The sequence below is a fragment of the Watersipora subatra genome, chromosome 3 (genome assembly GCF_963576615.1).
Source record: "Watersipora subatra chromosome 3, tzWatSuba1.1, whole genome shotgun sequence".
Lineage (NCBI taxonomy): Eukaryota > Metazoa > Bryozoa > Gymnolaemata > Cheilostomatida > Watersiporidae > Watersipora > Watersipora subatra.
Genome location: NC_088710.1, coordinates 43,300,670 through 43,324,486, shown reverse-complemented (window position 1 = coordinate 43,324,486; position 23,817 = coordinate 43,300,670). Strand labels below are relative to the sequence as shown.

At 35.8% G+C, this 23,817-nt stretch overlaps 1 protein-coding gene across 1 annotated transcript in view; it reads left to right on the top strand.

The window, feature by feature from the left end:
- LOC137391812 (ATP-binding cassette sub-family D member 3-like) overlaps positions 1 to 6,293 on the top strand; it is a 31,256-nt gene extending 24,963 nt beyond the window's left edge. The window contains exons 11-16 of the mRNA XM_068078346.1: positions 395 to 556; positions 689 to 830; positions 1,925 to 1,990; positions 3,172 to 3,381; positions 4,339 to 4,500; positions 6,013 to 6,293. Coding sequence (XP_067934447.1) covers positions 395 to 556; positions 689 to 830; positions 1,925 to 1,990; positions 3,172 to 3,381; positions 4,339 to 4,500; positions 6,013 to 6,087 — 817 coding nt within the window. The 3' untranslated portion in view covers positions 6,088 to 6,293. The remainder of the gene's footprint in view (positions 1 to 394; positions 557 to 688; positions 831 to 1,924; positions 1,991 to 3,171; positions 3,382 to 4,338; positions 4,501 to 6,012) is intronic.
- The last annotated feature ends 17,524 nt before the right edge of the window (positions 6,294 to 23,817 follow it).

Sequence of the window (23,817 nt, the reverse complement as noted above, 5' to 3'; positions counted from 1 at the left end):
TATTTGAGTACACGAATATGATTCTCTGATGTAGTCTGCATTTGACAGCTACTGATTTATGATTATTGATATTACAAAGTTATTCTGTTAATACTGCAAATATTTGGTACACACTTACGTACTTGGATGAACCATTTTGTTTGGATGTTTCTGTTAAATGTGTTAGAACTCTTTTCTTCCATTACTCTACAATAGTTGTTGTGTTAGAATACTGCAATTATTGTAATGCTTGTCAAAATTAGTATAACTGGAACATTTTATTTTATTACCTTCTTAAACCGATCCTCAAGGTACAGTAAATCCTACTTGTACTATGGCTTCAGAGCACTAGCCAATCTGACATGCCTGATATGACTATATGTACTGTATGTTGTACATATTTCAAACTTTGAAGGTTTACTGGTCGAATAACTAAACTGATGCAAGTGTTGGATGATTTGAACAGAGGAAGATATCAGAGAACTATGGTTAAAGATTCTAGCAGAGATTCTCAGTCTAAAATAGCCAACCTTAAACCTGGCAGCGGAACAGTCAGACACCAAGACCATGTTATCAGGTACTCAACTGTACTCTGGTTACTAGAGAGGAAGGCTGAATCTTCACTCTGGTTTTATCTGATAGGAATTGAGTTAATGTTGCTCTTTTGAGGGTTAGTGTTTAAGCTTTTTAGATTATGATTTTTTGACAGGTTTGATCAGGTGCCTCTTGTGACACCCAATGGTGATGTGCTTGCGGATGAGATGACCTTTGAAGTCAAGTCCGGAGTGAATGTCCTCGTGTGTGGTCCAAATGGTTGCGGAAAATCTTCATTGTTCAGAGTTCTTGGGGAGGTAAGACTCATCGTATTCATGATAATATGAATGGGGCATTGTTTTTATTTAGGCTACAATACATGCGCAGTTTGGTTCAGATTACATTAGCTGACAATTCATATATTGTCAGACTCTAGACACATCTGCTGGGGATCTACAGTAGACTGCGTCAGCAAGCTGGTAAGAGAAGTTATTATATTAAAATGATTTTAGCTCTGAAGCAACATATGGAGAAGAGTCAATTATTTTCATATATATGTTATACTCTACATAGGCCGGTCACAGATGTTAGCTTTTGGGTTTTGTAAATAGACCAATGAAACCTCCCATGATGATCTTGTCCTGGCACGCTATGTCATGCCGGTTTGCCTATCAGTGCAAATGCTAGTGAAAAGGAGTTGTCTGATTTTTGTCTGTTATCATACTGTATGCTGAAAGGAGTTGTAAAACTTTTTGCTAGTCAAATGTCATTAGGTATTCTGAAATTTTGTTTTAAATGCTACTTTGGAAACGTATTTGAGAATCTTAGTATTATTAATGTTGGCATTTCAAAGTTTAACATACGTGTCTTTGAATTTTTAAATGTCATTTTTTAAAGAAGTTTTTTTCTACTTTGTACGGTGTGAACACTGAATCAATTATTAACGAGCTTAAGTTTTGTACATTTTTCAGAAAGTTAGTTTTTCCCATTTAGATTCATAGAAATGAGCTTCAAATAATTCAGACCGAACTTTACTATTAGAGCTCCTCAGTATCTTACCTATTATTAATGGCCTGATGTGATTTCTCCATAATTCATGCAACAGCTGCAGGTTCTATGACCAGACAGACATTAGAAATTCGTAATTTTATTTTATTGATTAGCTGCTTATTATCATCTCATTGGCTAGTCTCATTGGCTAGTCTCATTGGCTAGTGTCATTGGCTAGTCTCATTGGCTAGTCTCATTGGCTAGTCTCATTGGCTAGTCTTATTGGCTATTGTCATTGGCTAGTCTCATTGGCTAGTCTCATCTTATTGGTTAGTTTCATGTCATTGGATTATTTCAACCATGTTGTGACATATATGATAACATATATCCTTAAAGTTACTCATTGTAATTATGTTTATAGCTGTGGCCCTTGTATGGAGGTACTCTCACCAAACCTGATAAGGGAAAGCTGTTTTATGTTCCACAGGTAGGTGTTTACATATTAGGATAGTGTTCTGTCCTAATACAGTTCAGGTCAAATTATCAAAAGGGAAATCAACTATCACTAAGCAAACTTCTAACCTTCGCAAGTGAACGTATGCATAGACTTGGTAACCATGGCCATAGTTTTACATAGAATAGATGATCATGTTTACGAGATCTTTCAACCTTTGAATTAAATGCCAAGTCTACATATTAATTAACTTCGGATTCATAACATTATGAAGTCTGGTTGATACATATGCACAAAGAGTGCTTCTAATAATGTATCCTAATTGTATTATTGTTTATTGGCTGTTCATACAATGACTGTATAGGTTCTTCTGCTTGTTGCAAAAACTGTACAGGATAAACTGTGTGTTACAGATTTACATGGCTCAATCTTTATTACGCTAAATATATATATATATATATATATATATATATATATATATATATATATATATATATATACATACCTATATGTGTGCTTCTATATATGTTAATCTCAAAGTTTGTCATCGTTTAGTCTCTGTCCAGCTGTAGCGATGAAAATCTAGCAATGCAAATCCGTAATGCAGATTTTATCTCGGAACCCTTCGTTTACAAGGAAGCAAGCCAACCCATTAAGCTACGCGGGATGCAATGGTTATGGGGATGTGAATCATTATGTGAATTAAAATACACATACCAACTCTGTGTTACGAGTCACGTCACTAAAGCTTGCTCTTACAGCTCTTATTAGTAAGTTTAGCAGCACGGATACTTGCTTACTCAAATTAGCCGATGGCAACTACATTAACTTCCACTGTTGATATGCTGTTTTTAATGCCCATGCAACGCCAGGCCATCTTCTTACTATAATAAGAGCAATGTCCATTCGTCTGCCAAAGTCACGTTAAGAGTGTTAGGAATAAAATTGCCACGCATGGGAATTGAAGTCATGTACTCTGATTTACCGTCTGGCCCTTTAACCACTTCATCACTGACTTACCTCATTGTAGTTGCACATAAACGAATACTTAATTCAGTCTCAATAAAGAAATGAATTTGGTAGCAAGAGTATTAACTATGCACATACTTATTATTCATGTTGATCCCTCACAGTGGCGAGACTGCTGAGAGCTCTAGTATGAGAGTATGTAGTAGTACATTAAAGGAGTTGCATATGATTTCATCATTCTTCAGAGACCATATATGACACTGGGCACACTCAGAGACCAGGTCATATACCCAGACACAAAGGATGACATGAGGAGAAAAAGGATTTCAGACTCACAGCTAGTCACCTACCTAAACAAAGTGCAACTGGAGAACATTCTAGAGAGAGAAGGAGGATGGGATAGCGTCCAGGACTGGATGGACGTGCTGAGCGGAGGAGAGAAGCAGAGAATTGCTGTGAGTCTTTATTTCCTGTTGACTCGATGCATTTTACATCTACATGTATATGACTCGAATTCATGTGTCTCAACTTGGTTTATGCTCTCAGTAGGTATAGACTTGCTTGTGAGTTTCTTGGTGTTTTCCTCTTAGTAATAAGTCCTTTCTGTATCACTGAGGATTCTCCTCATCTGTTCTTCACTTATGATGTTCTTAGTAAGGCCAGTGCATGCATCACACTTTGTAATTTTTACCAGGATATTTTTTTAATTTTCACCATTTAATTTTTTCTACTCTTAAAAGTAAATAACGTCATTTCAGTGGTTGTCATATAGAATAATTATTCTTCTGTAACTGGTTGAAGCCTTCTGTTGACTCTGTTTTCAAAAAAACACTTAGAAAATTTTTGGTACTCCCAAAAATCGTTGTCTCATTTCTGCACAAATCCTATCATTTTATTGGTTTTTCTGTTGTGTAACCTGATAATGGTTTTTGAAGACTTGAGCGGGTACTTTAGACTGGGAAACTATCACTCTCAACTCCCTACTCTGACTCTTCATCATAGATGCTCAAAGAAAAAACTGCTGTAGCAAAACATGTTTTTCAAGGCTAATGGCGTAACGAATGACTCACATAAAAGATGAGGAATCAATCTCATCCATGTTAGATGCTTTTGAGAAGGACACTAGCGCAATTTGTGCAGATTTCAAGTGTTCAGCATATTGAAGTATCTATTATGCAAAAAAATTCTTATTACTTATATCATAATCAATAGTCTATATTTTTACATAATATATTATACAGTGTCGTAGTAAAACCCCATCTAGTGGTAAGCTATATGTATATCACTTTTTATTACATTTACAGTTGGCCACACTTTGGTTTGTGTATATAGAAGTTGTTTTTTCTCAACGCTAAGAATCCTGCTGGGCTCTTTGATAGCCTGGAATAAGCCTCAAGTTTAATTTTTTCCAGATGGCTAGGTTGTTCTACCACAAGCCGCAGTTTGCCATCCTTGATGAGTGTACAAGTGCAGTTAGTATGGATGTAGAGGGAGCCATGTACAAGTACTGCAAGGAGACTGGTATCTCCCTGTTTACCGTATCTCATAGGAAATCACTTCTCACATATCATGAGGTAGTAGCTCTATAGCTTAACGGGAGCATATTTTTATTTATTAAGGGCACCTTCGGATTCTCTACATGTTCTGTCAGAGGTGCGCAATACAAAGTACTGAGTGACTGTATCAATGAATGAGCTGCTCCATAAGCATTAGTTTATTCCTTTGGGTATCCATAAAGTTGGAGTTATCTTCTGCATGCCATTTCAGTGGTGCGTGACAACCATGGTAATTACTGTATGGAAAAGGGGTGAAAAGATTCGCGAAGACATTTTTAACATAAACCAAACGCTATAAAGTAACTATTCAGTTGTCATAGCCTAAAAATAAACTATTTATAAAGTTCTCACTCCGCAGCTGTTCTGATTTGTTTGCCCGTATGATCTTATCTACTATCACTAAACTTCCTGTGGTTACATTGCCCTATACCATCATGAAGTTCAATCTAAAAAAAACTATAGCATTGAGCCCTAAAGTGTGGCCCCCCATCTTGTCACCTACACTCCACGTACTAACCCTAAAGCCTGGTTCCCATATATGCCACAACGCACCGGCGTTGGCACCGCAGGCTATCAGCAGGCTACACGCCGAGTACCGCCAAGTACCGCCAAGTACCGCCAAGTACCACTGGTAGTTGCCAGCAGTGAACGCAAAATTTTAGCGCTGTTCAAAATTCGCAAAGAGTCACAAGCCAAACCTTCTCGAAATGCACTGTACAGGTGAAGGTAACCATTATCGAACCGGCATGGCGAGCGAACATTTTTTATACGGTTGTTAGCTTTGCAGCTTTATGTGAACAGAAGCGGCCTAGTGTCGCAAACGTTTTGCTGCGAAAGATTTCCGCTGAGATCTCGCAATCGATATGGGAACATATCGGGCTTTATGCCTCATATGCCCCTTCTGACTTTGATTTCACCTGACATAACCTTGCCACACTCTCTCAGTTCTAAGCTCAACCGTTGAGCGTTTATACATCTCCTCATTTTATAACCAGTCATTGCTGGCCTTTAATGATGTAGAATATTGGTGTCTTTTGGGTATCTAGAATAACAGTCTTACACTGGAAAATGTTATGGCTTTAATAAACAGTGAATCACTAGTTGAACCAACTGTGTTGGCCCCTATGGCGACGTCATCTATTTCATGTAGATAACTCGTAAGAAACGTGATCAGAAACCTATCATCTTTTGTTCTCTTTTGCTGTTGTTACATTTTTTGCTTTCTCAAATTATTTTGGGAGTCAAGTCAGACTTTTCATCATCCTAGCTATTTAATATTGGATTTTGTTCACATTCAAATTGAAAAAACTCTTAAAAGTAACACGACAGACAGACATATCACATGTCATGCTTTCATTGCAATTTTTTGCAAAGATTTCGCTATGCAACTGCATAAATCTTCATAAGAGCTCTCTGGTAGCTGGTAATTAAATTATATTCCCATCATTATTAAGATAATGCATAACTCTGACAAAAGTTACATAATAGTGTGTTCTTAGTAAGCATCATGGCTATTTGTGTGTATTTTAGTACTACTTGCGTCTGAATGGGAGGGGTGAGTACGACTACCAGCCTATAACAGATAAGGAGATAAACTTTGAATGATACCACTGAACAGACAGAGCTAGAAATATTCTACATATAATATAAAGGCACTATTTTATTTGCATCTCTATGAATGTGTTGTTTTTCCTCCAGGTTTGGTGCTGTTGTCTCTTTTTGGCTCGATGGCTTCTCATTGAAAATTTATTTCTATTTAGATATATTTCTTAATTTATTACCTAATATTTTTGTTTAAATAAACGTAACTCTGATAACGATGTTCTTCATTTTTTATTCGGAAGTGATTTGTGCTAGCTCTACCAAATAGGTGCAATTTTAATTACAAGTATTTTTAATAAACTTTGAGTGTCAGCACAGCTCTTACAAGTCTACTATTATATGATGCCAGTATCATGATGGTTTCATGTATACAAGTCTACTATTATATGATGCCAGTATCATGATGGTTTCATGTACAAGTCTACTATTATATGATGCCAGTATCATGATGGTTTCATGTACAAGTCTACTATTATATGATGCCAGTATCATGATGGTTTCATGTACAATTCTACTATTATATGATACTAGTACCATGATGGTTTCATGTACAATTCTACTATTATATGATACTAGTACCATGATGGTTTCATGTACAATTCTACTATTATATGATACTAGTACCATGACGGTTTCATGTACAAGTCTACTATTATATGATACTAGTACCATGATGGTTTCATGTACAATTCTGCTATTATATGATACTAGTACCATGATGGTTTCATGTACAATTCTGCTATTATATGATACTAGTACCATGATGGTTTCACATACAAGTCTACTATTATATGATACTAGTACCATGATGGTTTCATGTACAAGTCTACTATTATATGATACCAGTACTATGATGGTTTCATGTACAAGTCTACTATTATATGATGCCAGTATCATGATGGTTTCATGTACAAGTCTACTATTATATGAAACTAGTACCATGATGGTTTCATGTACAAGTCTACTATTATATGAAACTAGTACCATGATGGTTTCATGTACAAGTCTACTATTATATGATGCCAGTATCATGATGGTTTCATGTACAATTCTACTATTATATGATACTAGTACCATGATGGTTTCATGTACAATTCTACTATTATATGATACTAGTACCATGATGGTTTCATGTACAATTCTACTATTATATGATGCCAGTATCATGATGGTTTCATGTACAAGTCTACTATTATATGAAACTAGTACCATGATGGTTTCATGTACAAGTCTACTATTATATGATGCCAGTATCATGATGGTTTCATGTACAAGTCTACTATTATATGATACTAGTACCATGATGGTTTCATGTACAATTCTACTATTATATGATACTAGTACCATGATGGTTTCATGTACAATTCTACTATTATATGAAACTAGTACCATGATGGTTTCATGTACAAGTCTACTATTATATGATGCCAGTATCATGATGGTTTCATGTACAAGTCTACTATTATATGATACTAGTACCATGATGGTTTCATGTACAATTCTACTATTATATGATACTAGTACCATGATGGTTTCATGTACAATTCTACTATTATATGATACTAGTACCATGATGGTTTCACGTACAAGTCTACTATTTTATGATACCAGTACTATGATGGTTTCATGTACAAGTCTACTATTATATGATGCTAATATCATGATGATTTCACGTACAAGTCTACTATTATATGATACTAGTACCATGATGGTTTCATGTACAGTAGGAGATCATGCACTGATAAAGCACAGAGAGAAGTATGTGCACAACTATTCTAATACGCCAGAAGGTGGATGATTAGCCCATGTATAAGCATGCGGGGCTGCTAAGCCAACTGTCGCAAGTTAAATACTTATCAAAGGAATCTTTTTCCGTAACTAACTGTGGCTACGGACTGTTATTGTGGTAAAGATTGACCAGGTCATTCATCTCCCAGTGCAACAACGACTTTAGATTTGATTTCATCCATCTTGAATGACCTGCTCTAGTTGGAACATATCATGAATACTGCTTGAAAATGATGTAACAAGCTTTTATATCACCAGCAGTCAGCACATTGTAATGGAGAGTTATCAGTGGCGTGGAGGACTAAAGGCAGACTGACTCCCCGATCTGTTGTACCTACCAGCCTGGTGTTCTATTCATTTTTGTTATATGAACAAATCCCCAGGTGTAGGGTTAAGTGTACATGCAAATAGCTGCCACGTATAATTACCAAAAAAGTATTTATACTATGCGACTTCAATTGAAACCAGAACAACGCAAAGAAAATAAAATGAACTCAAAATAAAACGATATTTTTTCACTGAACCTGCAACTTAACACAGTTCACAGTGATTGTACCTTTGCAAAAGTTACTTTTGGAGCAGCGATAGTTTATTTTGAAATCATCTACCTATAGCATTATTGATAATGTTTGATAACTAGTTTTTAGCTAAGCAAACTTTACTGTCACCACCCACGTAGAGAACAGAAAGCCAAATGATAATCATAATACGTGATGAGTCACATCACAAACATATGGTTGGCTAAAGCACAAGCGACGCTAGCAAACAGCCGTATCAAAAGTAGGTCAAAACTGAGTATCGTAAGGCAAATCCTAAATCAGGGGTTTCCAACCAGAGAGGAATAACAGTACTCCCCCTTAGTTCACAGTTAACAACACTCCTACTTAGTTCACAGTTAACAACACTCTCACTTAGTTCAGAATTAACAACACTCCCGCTTAGTTCAGAGTTAAAACACTCCCGCTTAGTTCAGAGTTAACAACACTTATTTGTGTCAAGCCCCTAAGGTGTGCTACTATGGTAAGTAAGATCTAGTAAATTGCCTACATTGTCACACTGATTCATTTTATATACATATCTGTATATATATATATAAATAAATATATACATGTATATATTTATGGCCATTTATACATATATATTTATATATATATATATATATGTATAAATCCCAGTGTTTGTCTGTCATTCATGTGGTCAGTTATGGCCATTAAGTTATAGGAATGAAAAATCCGCTCTGCTCTGGAATTCAACATAGAAACTCCAAATCTGTTTACTACGCTATCGAGCTGACCATACTATGGAATAATTGTGCACATCATACCCATTATACCTGCCAATCTTTAATGCCGATTGGTTCATTATTATGAACATTATGCTGTTAAGATATTATTCGTTTTAGGCGTTTTTACTTACCATGCTGCAGAAAAAGTTTTTAAAACTTATTTGCATATTCCCAAAACTAAAAATAGTTTTCTCTATTATATATACATGTATATTTGTAAGCTGTCAGTCCGTCAGCATCATGAAAGATCGTCATGAGTATGATGTCCACAATTATTCTATAACGCATTAAGATGGTTGAGTGGTGCGGATGGTAGCCCTTTTGACCAGTAGTCCGAATATCTGGCTTCGAATCCTTTGCGGTGCATTCCTTTTTCCTAGTTCTCTAAGCGTGGCTATGAACAGACAAACAGACATGGGTCTTATTATAGTAAAAGTTCATGAATTAATCATGAGAAACTAAATTAATAGTTGTATCTCAGCTATTTGAAGCTATAATTCAAGAGACTAGCATAAGAACAATCTTTCCTGTTGAAGATATTAGTACACTACAAGGACAGCTAAAGGCAACTACTATGTACCATTATTATCGTGCAGTTGTGTTTGTTGGAACTTATCAAAACTGTTAAGGCAAAACTGTTTCAACATGTGCAATAGGTTTTTTTCAAAGCATTTTCACTGTTTCATAAAAGTATCAAACTAGTAATTTGTAATGCTAGTGAGTAATTTATGCAGTGCTATAAAATAGAACAGGAATCTACTGTATTTAGCATGATACCAAGAATAAAATATATACTCATGGAAAATGCATCTGACGATCTTACATACTTTGTCTGCATAGAATGAAAACTAGGGATTTTTTCAATCAAAAAATATGGGAATTACCCTTTTTCTGACAAACAGCAGTTCATTAAAGCAAAGTTATGAGCAGAAGACAACACTGCTTTTTGTATGTTATTGAGTGATCTATGAACACTGCAGAGTAAGACATTGCTTTAAGCTTTTAGCTTTATAGCTTTACTTCGCAATTTGCCATACTAAATATTTTTATAGCCTGGGGCTTTGTGCTACTGTATATAAACAACATTACTCTGTAGAGGTCTGTACAGTTTGGTTACATCTGATGAGTAGTTCAGGTAGGTAGTCTCTGTGAATAATTTCATATCTGCTGCATTTTGAAAGTTTATGCTAATCATGTTTTGCCTGGCATTTAAGCGCTACTGGAATTTTTTAAACGTAATTCATTCTAAAGCTGTACAGCACAACCCTGGACAGCGCAACCCTGGACAGCTTTAAAACGTAATAAATTCTTATTTCACTTGAGTTGGTGAAGTAGTTATGTTCATGTTTATCGATTGTATGCCTCAAATCTCACTGCTTCTGTTGACTGAACTAGACTCGCCAATCTAATCTCTTCTGCAAGACCTGGCTACACCCAACCTAAATCAACATTTTTCTTCTTGCCGATTGACAAGATTTTGTAACCAGTTACCTTGTCATCTGTTGTTATTGTTTTGAAACAGTATTGTTAAAGCAACTTACCAAGCGCAAAGTAGTGTTCTAAAAAGTTATTTGGGGTTGTGATTGATCATTTTCTTATGATTTTGAGATGTTTATTACATACTTTCAATATTTAAAAGAACCTGAACTGTTTATAATGCATCGGCGCCATCATTTTTTATCTAATTTGACATGAATTGAGTTTTGATTTTTATCGTTCTGCCAGCATTTTATAGCTATTTAATCTCATCTAACCTTGACATCCATAACTCAGCACCTGATGCATATGATTGGCACAGTAGACTAAATTCTAGCAAATCGCTATTAAATGTAGGTGTCATAGTGACCAAGGCACTTGTAGTTTAATGAGAATTCAATTAATTTTGTGTCAAGGAACCTGCTAGTTTAATAAAAAAGTGATTGTGTCCTTGACAAGGCACTTTCCCCCTGATTAATCATAACACAAAGCATAAGCTACAAAAAATTTCATTCTACAATGCTGACATACAACAACTACTACAGAACTGGGTTATTGTAATCTAAAAACAAATTATGCAGAAAATTGAGTTATTTGCACATACAGAAAACAGTCATCTGTAATTAGCTGTAATTATACAACACCTTTAAACGTAAGTCTGTACCAAATTCAGATCTGTTGAAAGTAGTTGCGCAAATGTCTGAATTACAAATGCTTGCATAGAACATATAAATAATATTGTTTGAAGACCAGGTGAGTGTTATAACTGCTATAGAGTGTGTTTCCTCTGAAGATGCCACTACAGGTGTGGCTCAGTCTGCTGTTAATTCTGTTCAGCCATTTTAATAAGGCAGTGTCTGTACTCTCCTCTCCACACCACACCACCATCTTAGTTGACCTGTGTCTGTACTCTCCTTTCCACATAGCCTGTCTTGACAAACTGTTGTTTTGGCAGAGTTGTATCCCGTTGAGCAGAGCGAGCAAACCAACGGCTTGTCACAATGCGCACTACACCTGATGCATCAGCTGCGCTGAAAGGGAGTTGTTCTCTTCTGTCTATGCGGCAAAGTTGCGATGTTATGTCGGTCGCACCATTGGTAATCATAACCGATTTAGCCCAAAAATTTATGTTGTAAAAAAATAAGATAAAAAAGTTTAACCAGAGACCAGTATCTGTGGTAAACTTTAGTAGCACTTAAGAACTTAGGCAACAACAGTGACTAAACATGTTGCTAATTATGCGCTCAGTCAGTTTTATTTGTATTTTTGTATCAGTCAGTTTTATTTGTTCTAAAGTAAATTCAGTTTCATTGCTGGCTCATTCATTGTTTCCAGTTAATTAGATTATAAATAGATGAGTTATATGGATGCCAAAATTCAGTTACCATGGCTTCTGCTACAGAATCTCAACATTAGCCAGATCAGGTCATTGCAGTATGACTTTTTGCAACTTCAGTTGCAGTTTAAAGATATGCTTATGTTAACATTTTTATCTGATTTTTTTTCTACATAAATTTTCGAGCTAAATCCGTTATGATTACCAATAGAGCGACCGACATAACATCGTAGCCAAGTCGCATAGACAGAAAAGAACAATTCTCTTTAGGTGCAGTTGATGCATCAGGTGCAGTACGTATTGTGACAAGCTGTTGTTTTGCTCGCTCTGCTCGATGGGTTACAACTCTGCCAAAACAACAGTTTGTCAAGACGGGCTACTTTCCACACCACTGAAGCTTGGCAACCAATGACAAATTCTTCGCTCTAGGACTTGAATGAGAATTATTTATATGTATTAGTGTTAAAACCATTTAACCCCTTGAAATGCCATGTCATACCTAGCCTATGCGCTCAAACACGTACATACAGCTGTAAAGTAGACTTTTCATTTACAAGGCCACAATAAAGCCATTCCAGCTGTTGTGCTTCTATCTATTTCATGATTTTGACTTAAAGACTTTAAAAATACTTATAGAACAGATATATGCTATTGCACTGTGATATTTTCTTGACCAACAACAGTTCATTAAAGCAAAGTTATGAGAAGAGGCAACATTTTTCTCTTTGTATGTTATTGAGTACTCTGTGAAAGTTGCGAAGGCATTGCTTTTAGCTTTATTGCTTTACATTGCAATTTACCATACTAAGTAGCTTCATAGCTTGAAGCTTTGTGCTATAGTGAACAATAAGCTCGACTTCGTACAGGTTGTCTGTCTTTCTTGTTACAACTGGTGAGGAGCTCACATAGGTAGGTGTTTTTATCTGTTTTGACTATTGTAGTGCTGCACGTCTACATATTTTTGGTCGACTGTTATAACTTGCAGCTCTTCTTCATCTACCTTAAATTCTGCCAAGTATGTCTCGTGATATGAGAAGCGATTGTGGCAATAGAAGCACGGAGTCTATCACCTTGGAGGCAAGTTTTATGCTTTGCGCTACGCTTTACGCATTTGCATGAGAGAGACAATCGAAAATTTATTTAGTGAATATTTAAGCTCTGGTTAAAGGTGAAACTTTCAAATTTGAATGCAACTCATGGTACTCTATTAAACTAATACTATCTATAGAATCAATCATTTTTACCACAGAAAACTAAAACATACGCTAGCTAAATCTCAAACTATGAGAGGTAAAATGAACGTGTATCAACTTTGCATTGAAAATGCTGTAAGGCTCGCTATATAAAAAATTTGAATTTGTGCAATTAAAGTTTATACATTACATCTTTTGTTTTAATGTTAAACCTCTTTTAAAGCTTGCAATAAGTTAATTTGTATTTTTTGAGCTAGTTTATTTTTCAAGATTATTGCTCTTAAAAGTGAAATCTAGTGGAAATTTACAGTGCTTTTGCTAGAATCAAAAAATAACTTATGGATATAAAATAGTGGCCTTTCTAATAAGACATTTTCCTATTTCAAATAAATAATGTGGCTATAGTTTTATCAAACTTAACATTGTTCACTAAAACACAAGTACTTATTATATTCAAGTAGGAACTTATTTGTAGACAGTATTTGCTTTGCTCTTTTTACATCTAGTTTATGTTCAATGCAGAAGCTAGTCAACACCTGATGGCAGATAATTTTTAGATTTACACATAGCCTTAACGTCAAGTCAAGCATTCAATGATTGGCTAAAATTTAGGCCAAGATCATGTATGCTATATTTGAAGTGAATAACATCAGCTGCATTTAACAACCCATTTTTTAATCACTCTAAAAATCTCATGTTTCCTTAAAATCGGTGTAGCCACTTTCATCTATGTTAATTAAATCTAGCCATATATACAGTCATGAGCAAGCTTTGATAAAATACCGTAAGCTTACATTTCTTTGTCATTTTAAGTGAATGTTACTATAATGATAATGATAAATTGTACGCTTGTTTTTTTTAGGAACTTGGCAAAAAAATAGAGGAGCTTTGCACCAAAGTGCGAGAGATGTTGCACCGAACGCAAATACTCGAAAATCAGATGGCGATGAATGGCGAGTTTGGGGTTCTCAATCGCCAATGTACTCCAGGTATACCTTGTAGTTCATGTAGCCAGAGTTTGCTTGCTCCTCATTCCTTGGCTCTCATCATCTTGGCCTGCGTGGCAACTTGAATAATCAACTTGTTAACATTTAAATATTTAATATTCAAATTAAATACTTGAAAAACTATGCAGATTTTACAAAGGTTCAATCAGGCAATTATTTCAAAAGTAATTTTTTATTCAAAGACCACAAATGCATGAAAATAGTCAAACCGCAGTACAAACTTGATCTTGTCAAAACTTGTTCAGTTGTGACAAGCAGTCATAGCAAATTGAGTAGTTCTACGTTCTCAAGGAGACCAAACTCACTTCTACTTTGGAAGTATAAATATTAATGTTACCATTTTTGGTAAAACAGTTTGATCTAAGATAAATAAAGAGTTTATATATACGTGTGATGTCTGTCGGCAGCATAGCTTAGTGGAAGTAGTGCTTTGTAATGCAATTTGGTCATTGCAGCAATCCATCAAAAACTAAGAGTTGGCAGGCTTGCAAGGAGAGTCGGGGTTTCTATTACTCAGTTTCAATACAGCTGGCCAGTCGGCTTAGCCTCGGTTTGGCTTCAGCACTGGCACACACTGAGGTGTTCCTACACTATCCCTTCAGCACTGGCACACACTGAGGTGTTGCCACACTATCGCTGTATGGACCATAGTAAATGAATGACAACTATTTTAGACATGCCTATATGCAAGACCATGAATCCTGATATAAGAAAGTAGTATAACTACTGGCTAGAACTACTATATACAAATATTAAAATGTTGTGACGAATTGCATAATTCTTTCATCATCAATAAATTTATGGTTTACCCACATGCAGTTAGCCATTCAAGGATTGGGTGCAGTTGAAAACGTACTCTTATTAAATTAACTCATATTACTTATTTGGAATGAAACCTCCTGCCTCGACGCTTACCTAATTCTTACCATATAGTAGTAGATGCTCGCTAGTGCAAACTTAGGTTAATATTGGTGTCTCTAGACTCTAATGACAGCATTTAAAGGGTATTTTAAATGCAAATATTACTGGATTAACTGCGAATAAAAAGTTTTATTTTATAAGGCTGTGAAAATTGTCCTCTTTGTGAATTATAAAGCGCAAGTACGCAGCTGAAGCTCCTGTTACCAGGTGAAAGTGTAATGCATGCACATTAATTTCTTACTAATGCAATCAAAAATTTGCGATTTGTTTGGAGAATAAACATTTATTTGTGATAAGTTACAGATATGTGCTCAAAAGCTGTAAGTTGTCATATTGTATCTTCTTATGCTAACAATTCTCCGACAATTTAATGCAGTTAAGCAACTATCATGCGCTATGAAGAGTTATATTTGGTGAAATCTATCAAAACTGTTAATACAAAACTGTTTCAATATGTACAACAATATATTTTCAAAGCAATTTTAGTATTTCATAAAAGTATCAAATAACTAAATTGTAATGCTAGTGAGTAATGTAAGCAATTTGTTCAATGCTATAAAATTAAACAGAACTCTATTGTATTTAGCATGACACCCAGAAAAGAATATATTCTCATGAAAATGCATCTGGTAACCTTTCATATTTTGTCTGCATTGAGGGAAAACTAGTGTTTTGAATTCACAAAATGTGGGAATTACCCTTTTTATCTGACAAGCACAAGTCCAATAAAGCAATGTTATGCTTTTCTCTTTGTATATAATTGCGTGATCTTTGAAATGAGATGAATTTCTAATCTCCAATCACTTGAGCTTTTTCAGTGAGTTAGTCAAATTTGACGATCGCTGCCATAATATTACTAACATAAACATCATATAAAGAAAAGCCAAATTGTATGAAAATGGTAACAGCTCAATATGGATGGTTTCACTGGTATTGAGAACCAGTATTTATTAAGGCTCATGTGAATCTCACTATTTTTTAAATAGGCAGCAAGCAAGTTTACATTACTTTCAATAAATAGTTTTCACCTAAAATTGAGTTTTCTTCTGCCCCTCGGTATAACAGAGGCTTTAATAAAAGTTAGTGTAGAAGACTTTTTCTATCCAAGTCAGCTCTGTATTTTTTAGGGAGGCCTACTGTATTTTTAGGGAGGCCTACTGTATTTTTTAGGGAGGCCTACTGTATTTTTTAGGGAGGCCTACTGTATTTTTTAGGGAGGCCTACTGTATTTTTTAGGGAGGCCTACTGTATTTTTTAGGGAGGCCTGCTGCATTTTTAGGGAGGCCTGCTGTATTTTTAGGGAGGCCTACTGTATTTTTTAGGGAGGCCGACTGTATTTTTTAGGGAGGCCTACTGTATTTTTCAATCGCATTCTACAAAAAAAAATAGTTTGCTGATTAGTAAAGGTTTGAAAGGTAATTATGACCTTTTGCTACTCAAAAGTTAATCCTCTTAAACACTAAAAGTAAACAACTCCCATTACATGTCTTTTCCTTAATATCTACAATTTTAATTGCCTGAATCCTGAGTGCGAGTCTTTGAAAACATCTCACACAAAAATTACAAAAGGATAAATATTTTTCAAACTGAACAATTCAATTAAAACTAGACTTTTCTAATGAAAATTGAACCCTCTTTCTCTTTCAAAAATAATTAACCAGTTAATTCCTATTAACAAACTTAACGGGAAATGTTTAAGCAATATCACCAAGCTATTAATCAGCTTGTTTCTGGGATATATTACAATATTTGGATGTTTGATGATGAAAGCAAAATTAAGATGTTTCTACAAGATTGTCCTTTGCTTTAGAAAAAATTATATTTTGTAACGGTTTCTATGGGCATGCATAAGAACTATGTTTACTCGCGACTATGTTGCTGTTTGTTCCTCATATTCCAAGGCTCATTTTTTGTTTTTAACTATCTTTTTGCAGGCTTTAACGGCGTTACTGTGTTTAACCTGGCTGACGCTTCTGAGGCACTACGAGCGGCGTCAAGAAACATGGAAGATCCTGCACCAGCTCTGACAACTGTTTCTGCGATGGAAACTTACAATTTTGCAATAGAAAGAAGACTACAGGAATTGAACCGACTCATTACTACTCTGCTTGTGTCTGTAAGAGGTCATGAACTGCAGCTGTGTGAGAGAAGTCATTCAAACTCAAGACAAGTTCGAAGCGTGTCTACTCAAACCATTCTCTTTCAGAGGTTAAGAAAAATCTGGTCCGAAACTAAGTCCAAATTTGCCTCTATTTCTAAAACAGCTGAACTGTTTCACCTCATTATAAGCTGTAAAGGAAAATCTCTCTGCGTTATCAACAGGCATTCAAAGTACACCGTGTCAGTTCCGTGTGAAGACGGGGTAATATGCATGACTCAGGGTTTTGGGTTTTTGTTTGTCTTGTCTGAAAAAGGAGAGCAGTACTACCTAAACAGGTACAACCATTTGCTTTTGAACAAAACCTGTATCTACAAGTTTCCTAAGGATGAACAAAGAAGTTTTTCCTTAGCTGTTACTTCAAGGATTGAGCTCTTAATGAAGCATCGTTACAATGCATTTTTGACTAGAATCAATATATTCTCATTCGACGGTGTCAAGATCAGTTCTTTTCACCTGTGCAACATTGAAACAGACCGTGATGCAGTGCAGCTGGATCAAGATAACCTTCTCATGCGTTGTCTGTGGTACAAAGGCCACCCATTGATGAAGGTCAATCGCCTTGATCAATCGCTTCATTATTTCTGCTTTGAAAATCACTTTGATTGCCTAACAGCTGATGAAGGATTAGTTTATGGCTTGTCTCGCCAAACAGGTTCAGAACAAGGATGTCTTATTCTGGTTATGGATTCTAATGGTAAGAAAACTTTCATAACAATAGAATGTTTAAAATTATTTGCATTGTGTTGTCAAAGTTATTGCGAGCCAAGTTTATATTTTTTGCTTTATATTTGTGTTTGAGCAACTGTTTCCCAATTAGCCAAGTCGAATGATACCTATTTTTCCAAAGACAATTATGTAAATAATTGGGATATATTACAATATTTCTGGGATATATGCAATATATCCCAGAGACAATTATGTAAATAATTGTCTTTTGCCAGATAATTTGATGAGTGTACCAAAAGATAAATTGTTACACTCACTAAATTAGTGTACCAAAACTTGGTAATAAATGTGTAAAAGTCCACATGTGAGAATTTCGCCGTTCTCTTATCGGTAAACACGGTGCTGATTAGTTTTTATAAGAGCCGTTTGTTGACAAAGATGAAGTCGGTAATAACGATATTTCTTGCGTATACAGGTGAAATATTACGACACCTCATCATTGACAGAGAGGACTTAGGTAGGTGGAAAGAAGAGAAAGCAGAAATGAGCATAGCCGTAGGGAATGGATTGATTGCACTCAGCATGGAGAGCTTGGATAGGAGTCGACAAGAATCCATGCTTTTTGAGCAGGTAAAGGACTGTTTAGATGAGTATATTTAGCCTGTATATTTGTAGTAAACTTATTATTAATTTAATGTTTTTTAATTTTTTCAGTAAAGCGAAACCTTTTATGTTTGTTTTATTACTGAAGAAATATTGATGACCACTACGTGTATTCTTAAAATTTATTTTATATGGAAATAATTTCACAGGTAAAACCAAATATAATAAATGAAAAAACTTGAATAAAAATGCATATTCTCTGTTGTTCAGGTTTACAAACTCGCGTAGTCTACTTCTGTCATTTACTTGTCAAGCAGAGAGTTACTAATCTTCTCTATATTGCCTCTGTTTATGTATTACTTATTAGCATTATAAATTGCAGTACCCAATAGGCAGCCACCAATAAATTTAATGTAATATTATCTCACCTTCGACTATATGGCGCGATACTTTGGCGCGATACTATGGCATGGGCAATTTTAAGAGAATTGATGTTATTCTTCTATCATGAGGACTTGAACGCCACAAAATGAGAGGAGCAACTAAGAGAATAATAAGTAATTGAGTAATTAATAAGTAATAACCACTAGTGTATAAGTAATTATCTGAGGTAAAATACTAAAAGCTTTGATATTTAATATAATACTGGAGAAAGCATGACTATAGCGTCGCATACACAAGAACTCACTATAAACAAAACTAACAGTTCCCTTAGTACCAAGTCGCTATACCCCGGCACTATAAACATAACTACCAGTTCCCTTAGTACCAAGTCGCTATACCTTGTCACTTTAAACATAACTACCAGTTCCCTTAGTACCAAGTCGCTATACCTTGGCACTTTAAACATAACTACCAGTTCCCTTAGTACCAAGTCGCTATACCTTGGCACTTTAAACATAACTACCAGTTCCCTTAGTACCAAGTCGCTATACCTTGGCACTTTGAACATAACTACCAGTTCCCTTAGTACCAAGTCGCTATACCTTGGCACTTTAAACATAACTACCAGTTCCCTTAGTACCAAGTCGCTATACCTTGGCACTATAAACATAACTACCAGTTCCCTTAGTACCAAGTCGCTATACCTTGGCACTTTAAACATAACTACCAATTCCCTTAGTACCAAGTCGCTATACCTTGGCACTTTCAACATAACTACCAGTTCCCTTAGTACCAAGTCACTATACCCCGGCACTTAAAATAAAATCTGATTAGTGGCTGCATTAAGACTCGACCATGCAAAATGTGCACACGAATGTCTTCATGTCTAGCATGACGCTGAACAAACCTTATGAGCGTGTGCACTTTGGCCTGCAGGTCACTCACACTTTATTTGAGTAATAGTTTGCAATTTCACTGCAATAATTGATTTTACAAAGCATACATGTAGTGTTGCTAAAGCAGTTGTATACAGTTTATACTAACAGACAATTTTAACACTTCTAGTTTGCTTGAAGATGGTTTTACGGACCAATTTAGACAGGGCAAAAATTAAAATATGTTTTGAAATTCATAAGTTTAGTGCAGTTAATTTGTAAATAACCTTACGGAAACATCCATTTCAGTTAAACATAACTACAGGATATATCGTAGAAATGGGGTTAGATTCATACAAGACTTCATACTGTGGGCATATCAAGCTGCAAAGACTATAGGCCTACAGCATCACTATCATCATAATAGAGAACTGAAACTAGAAGACCTTAATTTCCAACCTCACATTGATCTATAACATGTTGTATAACATCTATAACATATAACATGTTGTATAACATCTATAACATATAACATGGATGCTGATAACAGAGACATGCACTTGTAAACAGTATTTAAATATGGCAGTACTACTAGTACAATTGCATAGGAGAGAAATGGTGTTAGCATTCGGATGTCTGTGATCCAGATGATCATGTAAACTGTTTTTAGTAAATTGCTGTCGGCATCAGCAGTAATAATTAGCTGTCTGTTTGCTCACCGGCCAGCCTGCTGGTTTTTATTATGACTAGCGAGACGGCTCAGGTTCAAGGACAAGAATAACAAGAGCTGATTTAAAGTTTCAGTAATGACTTGGGTACTTGGGCTATATCAGTACAAGCATTTTTACCAGTTCTTGCAGTCTAAACGAGGTCTAGCCATGACTGAAGTATTTGTGTATAATATGCTATTCAAATAGAAAGCATCCGAATTCACGCGCATTCATCATATTTGCTGGCAAAACAAGTATTTGACTAAACGTTAGAAATATGATATTAAATCTCTGTGCCACAACTTCATGAACCTCGGCTGGACATGATAGGCTATTGACAAAAATGAAAACTGTTTAAGCAGTAGGTGTCTAGCTTTAATTACTGCAAACGAGCTGGAGTATCTTAATTTTGTACAAGAACAGTTGGAGTATAATTCATTTCAATAATGCCAGCAATGAACTTGTCACAATCGGAGTAAAGCTCTTTTACTCCGATTGTGACCAGATTGCGATTGTTTTACCTTTTGTAAAGTTATACAAAAAAAGACTGTTAAGAAGAAATTAAACAGCACGACTTTTTCAACTACTCAGTTTGTCATTTATTACTTGAGCATCTGATGATCAGCTTCATCTTTACTGAAATAAGAGCCTCGTGTCTGTTCGTCCATATCTGCAGAGCCAGAGTTGAAAGTTGGCAGCTTGCTGAATACAGGATTTAAATTAACCATTTTCAGCATGGCAGATAAATATGCCAACAACTGCACCATTCAGCTGCCTCCTGACGTTAAACAATAATCGCACATGTATATATGTAGGTAATACGCCTGATGATCTCTCCGTGAGCACACAACTGCCAGAATACTAATCTTCCTCACTATAAATAGTGCTGGGTTCTTCTATTCACCCGTCCAAAGCCATAGTAACAGTGTTAGCAGAAAAATTACTTTGCACGGGAATTGACTTTTGACACTCCATATTACAGTCTGGCACATTAATCACCGCGCCACTTAACTGCATTACCACTTCAAGAATAACTATGCGCATACTAATTACTCATAACAGTTTCTGAAGATGCACAGAACTGCCAGGTTACCAGCGTTAATAATTGTGACATAACTATGGAAGTGGTTTTAATGTCATGCAGGATGTTTTTTAGGATTAGGAATAATAGTTAGGAATATCCATTTTAACATATAAAGTTTTTAACATACAGAATAGAACTTGAAACAAATAAACTTTGTATAAGTAGGCGTCACGTACATACAGTCCGTAGTCTTCTGTCCTGTACATACAGTCCGTAGTCCCGTCTATACAGTCCGTAGTCTTCTGTCCCATACATACAGTCCGTAGTCTTCTGTCCCGTACATACAGTCCGTAGTCTTCTGTCCTGTACATACAGTCCGTAGTCTTCTGTCTCGTACATACAGTCCGTAGTCTTCTGTCTCGTACATACAGTCCGTAGTCTTCTGTCCCATACATACAGTCCGTAGTCTTCTGTCCCGTACATACAGTCCGTAGTCTTCTGTCCCGTACATACAGTCCGTAGTCTTCTGTCCCGTACATACAGTCCGTAGTCTTCTGTTCTGTACACACAGTCCGTAGTCTTCTGTCCCGTACATACAGTCCGTAGTCTTCTGTCCCGTACATACAGTCCGTAGTCTTCTGTCCCGTACATACAGTCCGTAGTCTTCTGTCCCGTACATACAGTCCGTAGTCTTCTGTCCCGTACATACAGTCCGTAGTCTTCTGTCCCGTACATACAGTCCATAGTCTTCTGTCCCATACATACAGTCCGTAGTCTTCTGTCCCGTACATACAGTCCGTAGTCTTCTGTGCCGTACATACAGTCCGTAGTCTTCAATCCAACACACAGAATAGGAGAACAAGAAGTAAAGTTTTGCTTCTTTATGACAGGTGTGTAGTTTGGAGTGAACTTTTAATTAATTTATATCAGACTGGTTAAAACTTCTAAGTTGGTACAATTATTTTGGTTGTTTATTGGATAGCGAGGGCCTGATAAATGAACATGGTATCTAATATATGAACCTATAGCATTTGATTTTGTGACAATTTGAAATGCGAATTACATATATTTCTGTATTTTTATTGCAATATTTTTATTCAAGTTATAGTGCTTAGAACACAAAAATAGTGCCATTTACAGTGGAGTATCTAGTCAACTCTTTGTAGCTCTACTTCTCCTAATTCAACTAAAGTTGTATTTTTATTTCTATGAAAAAGTTAATAATGGAGCTCTTTATAGTTAAAATTGTCTGCCAAAGGTTAGATTTATGCTTACCCCGACCTTGTTACCTCACTGATAGAAAACAAAAAAGCACCAAACATGAAAGAATTCAGCTGTTAGTTGTAGCCTGAGAAGTTAGCTATGCAGTCGATATAATATAGCGATGTAAGATAGCTATATAATATTATCGCTATAAGGAGTATAGTACAATGTAAGAGGAACAAAACTATTGTATTATAAAATAATACAATACAATATGATATGATATAGTAGGATATGATATAAGATAATATGTCATATGAAATAATATATCACATTTTTTCCAAAACAAGGCACACTTGAAAACCTGCACCTTTCAAAAAAGAAATTGGCTACGTGCCCTTTATTATGGTATACTCTGTACGTAGATGGAGTCCTAAACTCTAGTGTATGTCTTGGCTAATTGCGCTACAGTCATTGCTCCACCGACCATTCTCCGCTAAAACAAACTGTACTCCAGTTAAGCAGAGGTATTTGCTAGTTGGTATTTACTTGTTTAAAAAACCCTGAAATGGCATTTGTGAAGCGACACGCTAATGTGGCTCATATTAAACTGGGAAGGAAAGGCGAGCGAGTTATGATACCGATGCGGGTGGATTGTGACCGCATCAGCTATTGTGAGCTTTTCCCCTTGCTGTTGTCTTTCACATTTGTTTTAGAGTGTGTCTTATAACATGGCGTGCCTTATATATTAGTGAAGTACAGAAATAGACCACATAATTGAGACTGAGCCCATAACGGGAAGACGAGAAATAAAGGAAAGACGAAGAAGGATTAGAGGTTCAGGGTAGACCTAATGCACTATGTTTTATATCGCAGCTATCAGCTCTGCTGCTCAAACAGATTATGGCTTTCTTGTTTTTATGCGGATAAACCAGTTACTGGTTTTATGCGGATAAAATAGTTACTGGTTTTATGCGGATAAACCAGTTAGTGGTTTTATGCGGATAAACCAGTTACTGGTTTTATGCGAATAAACCAGTTACTGATTTTATGCGGATAAACCAGTTAGTGGTTTTATGTGGATAAACCAGTTACTGGTTT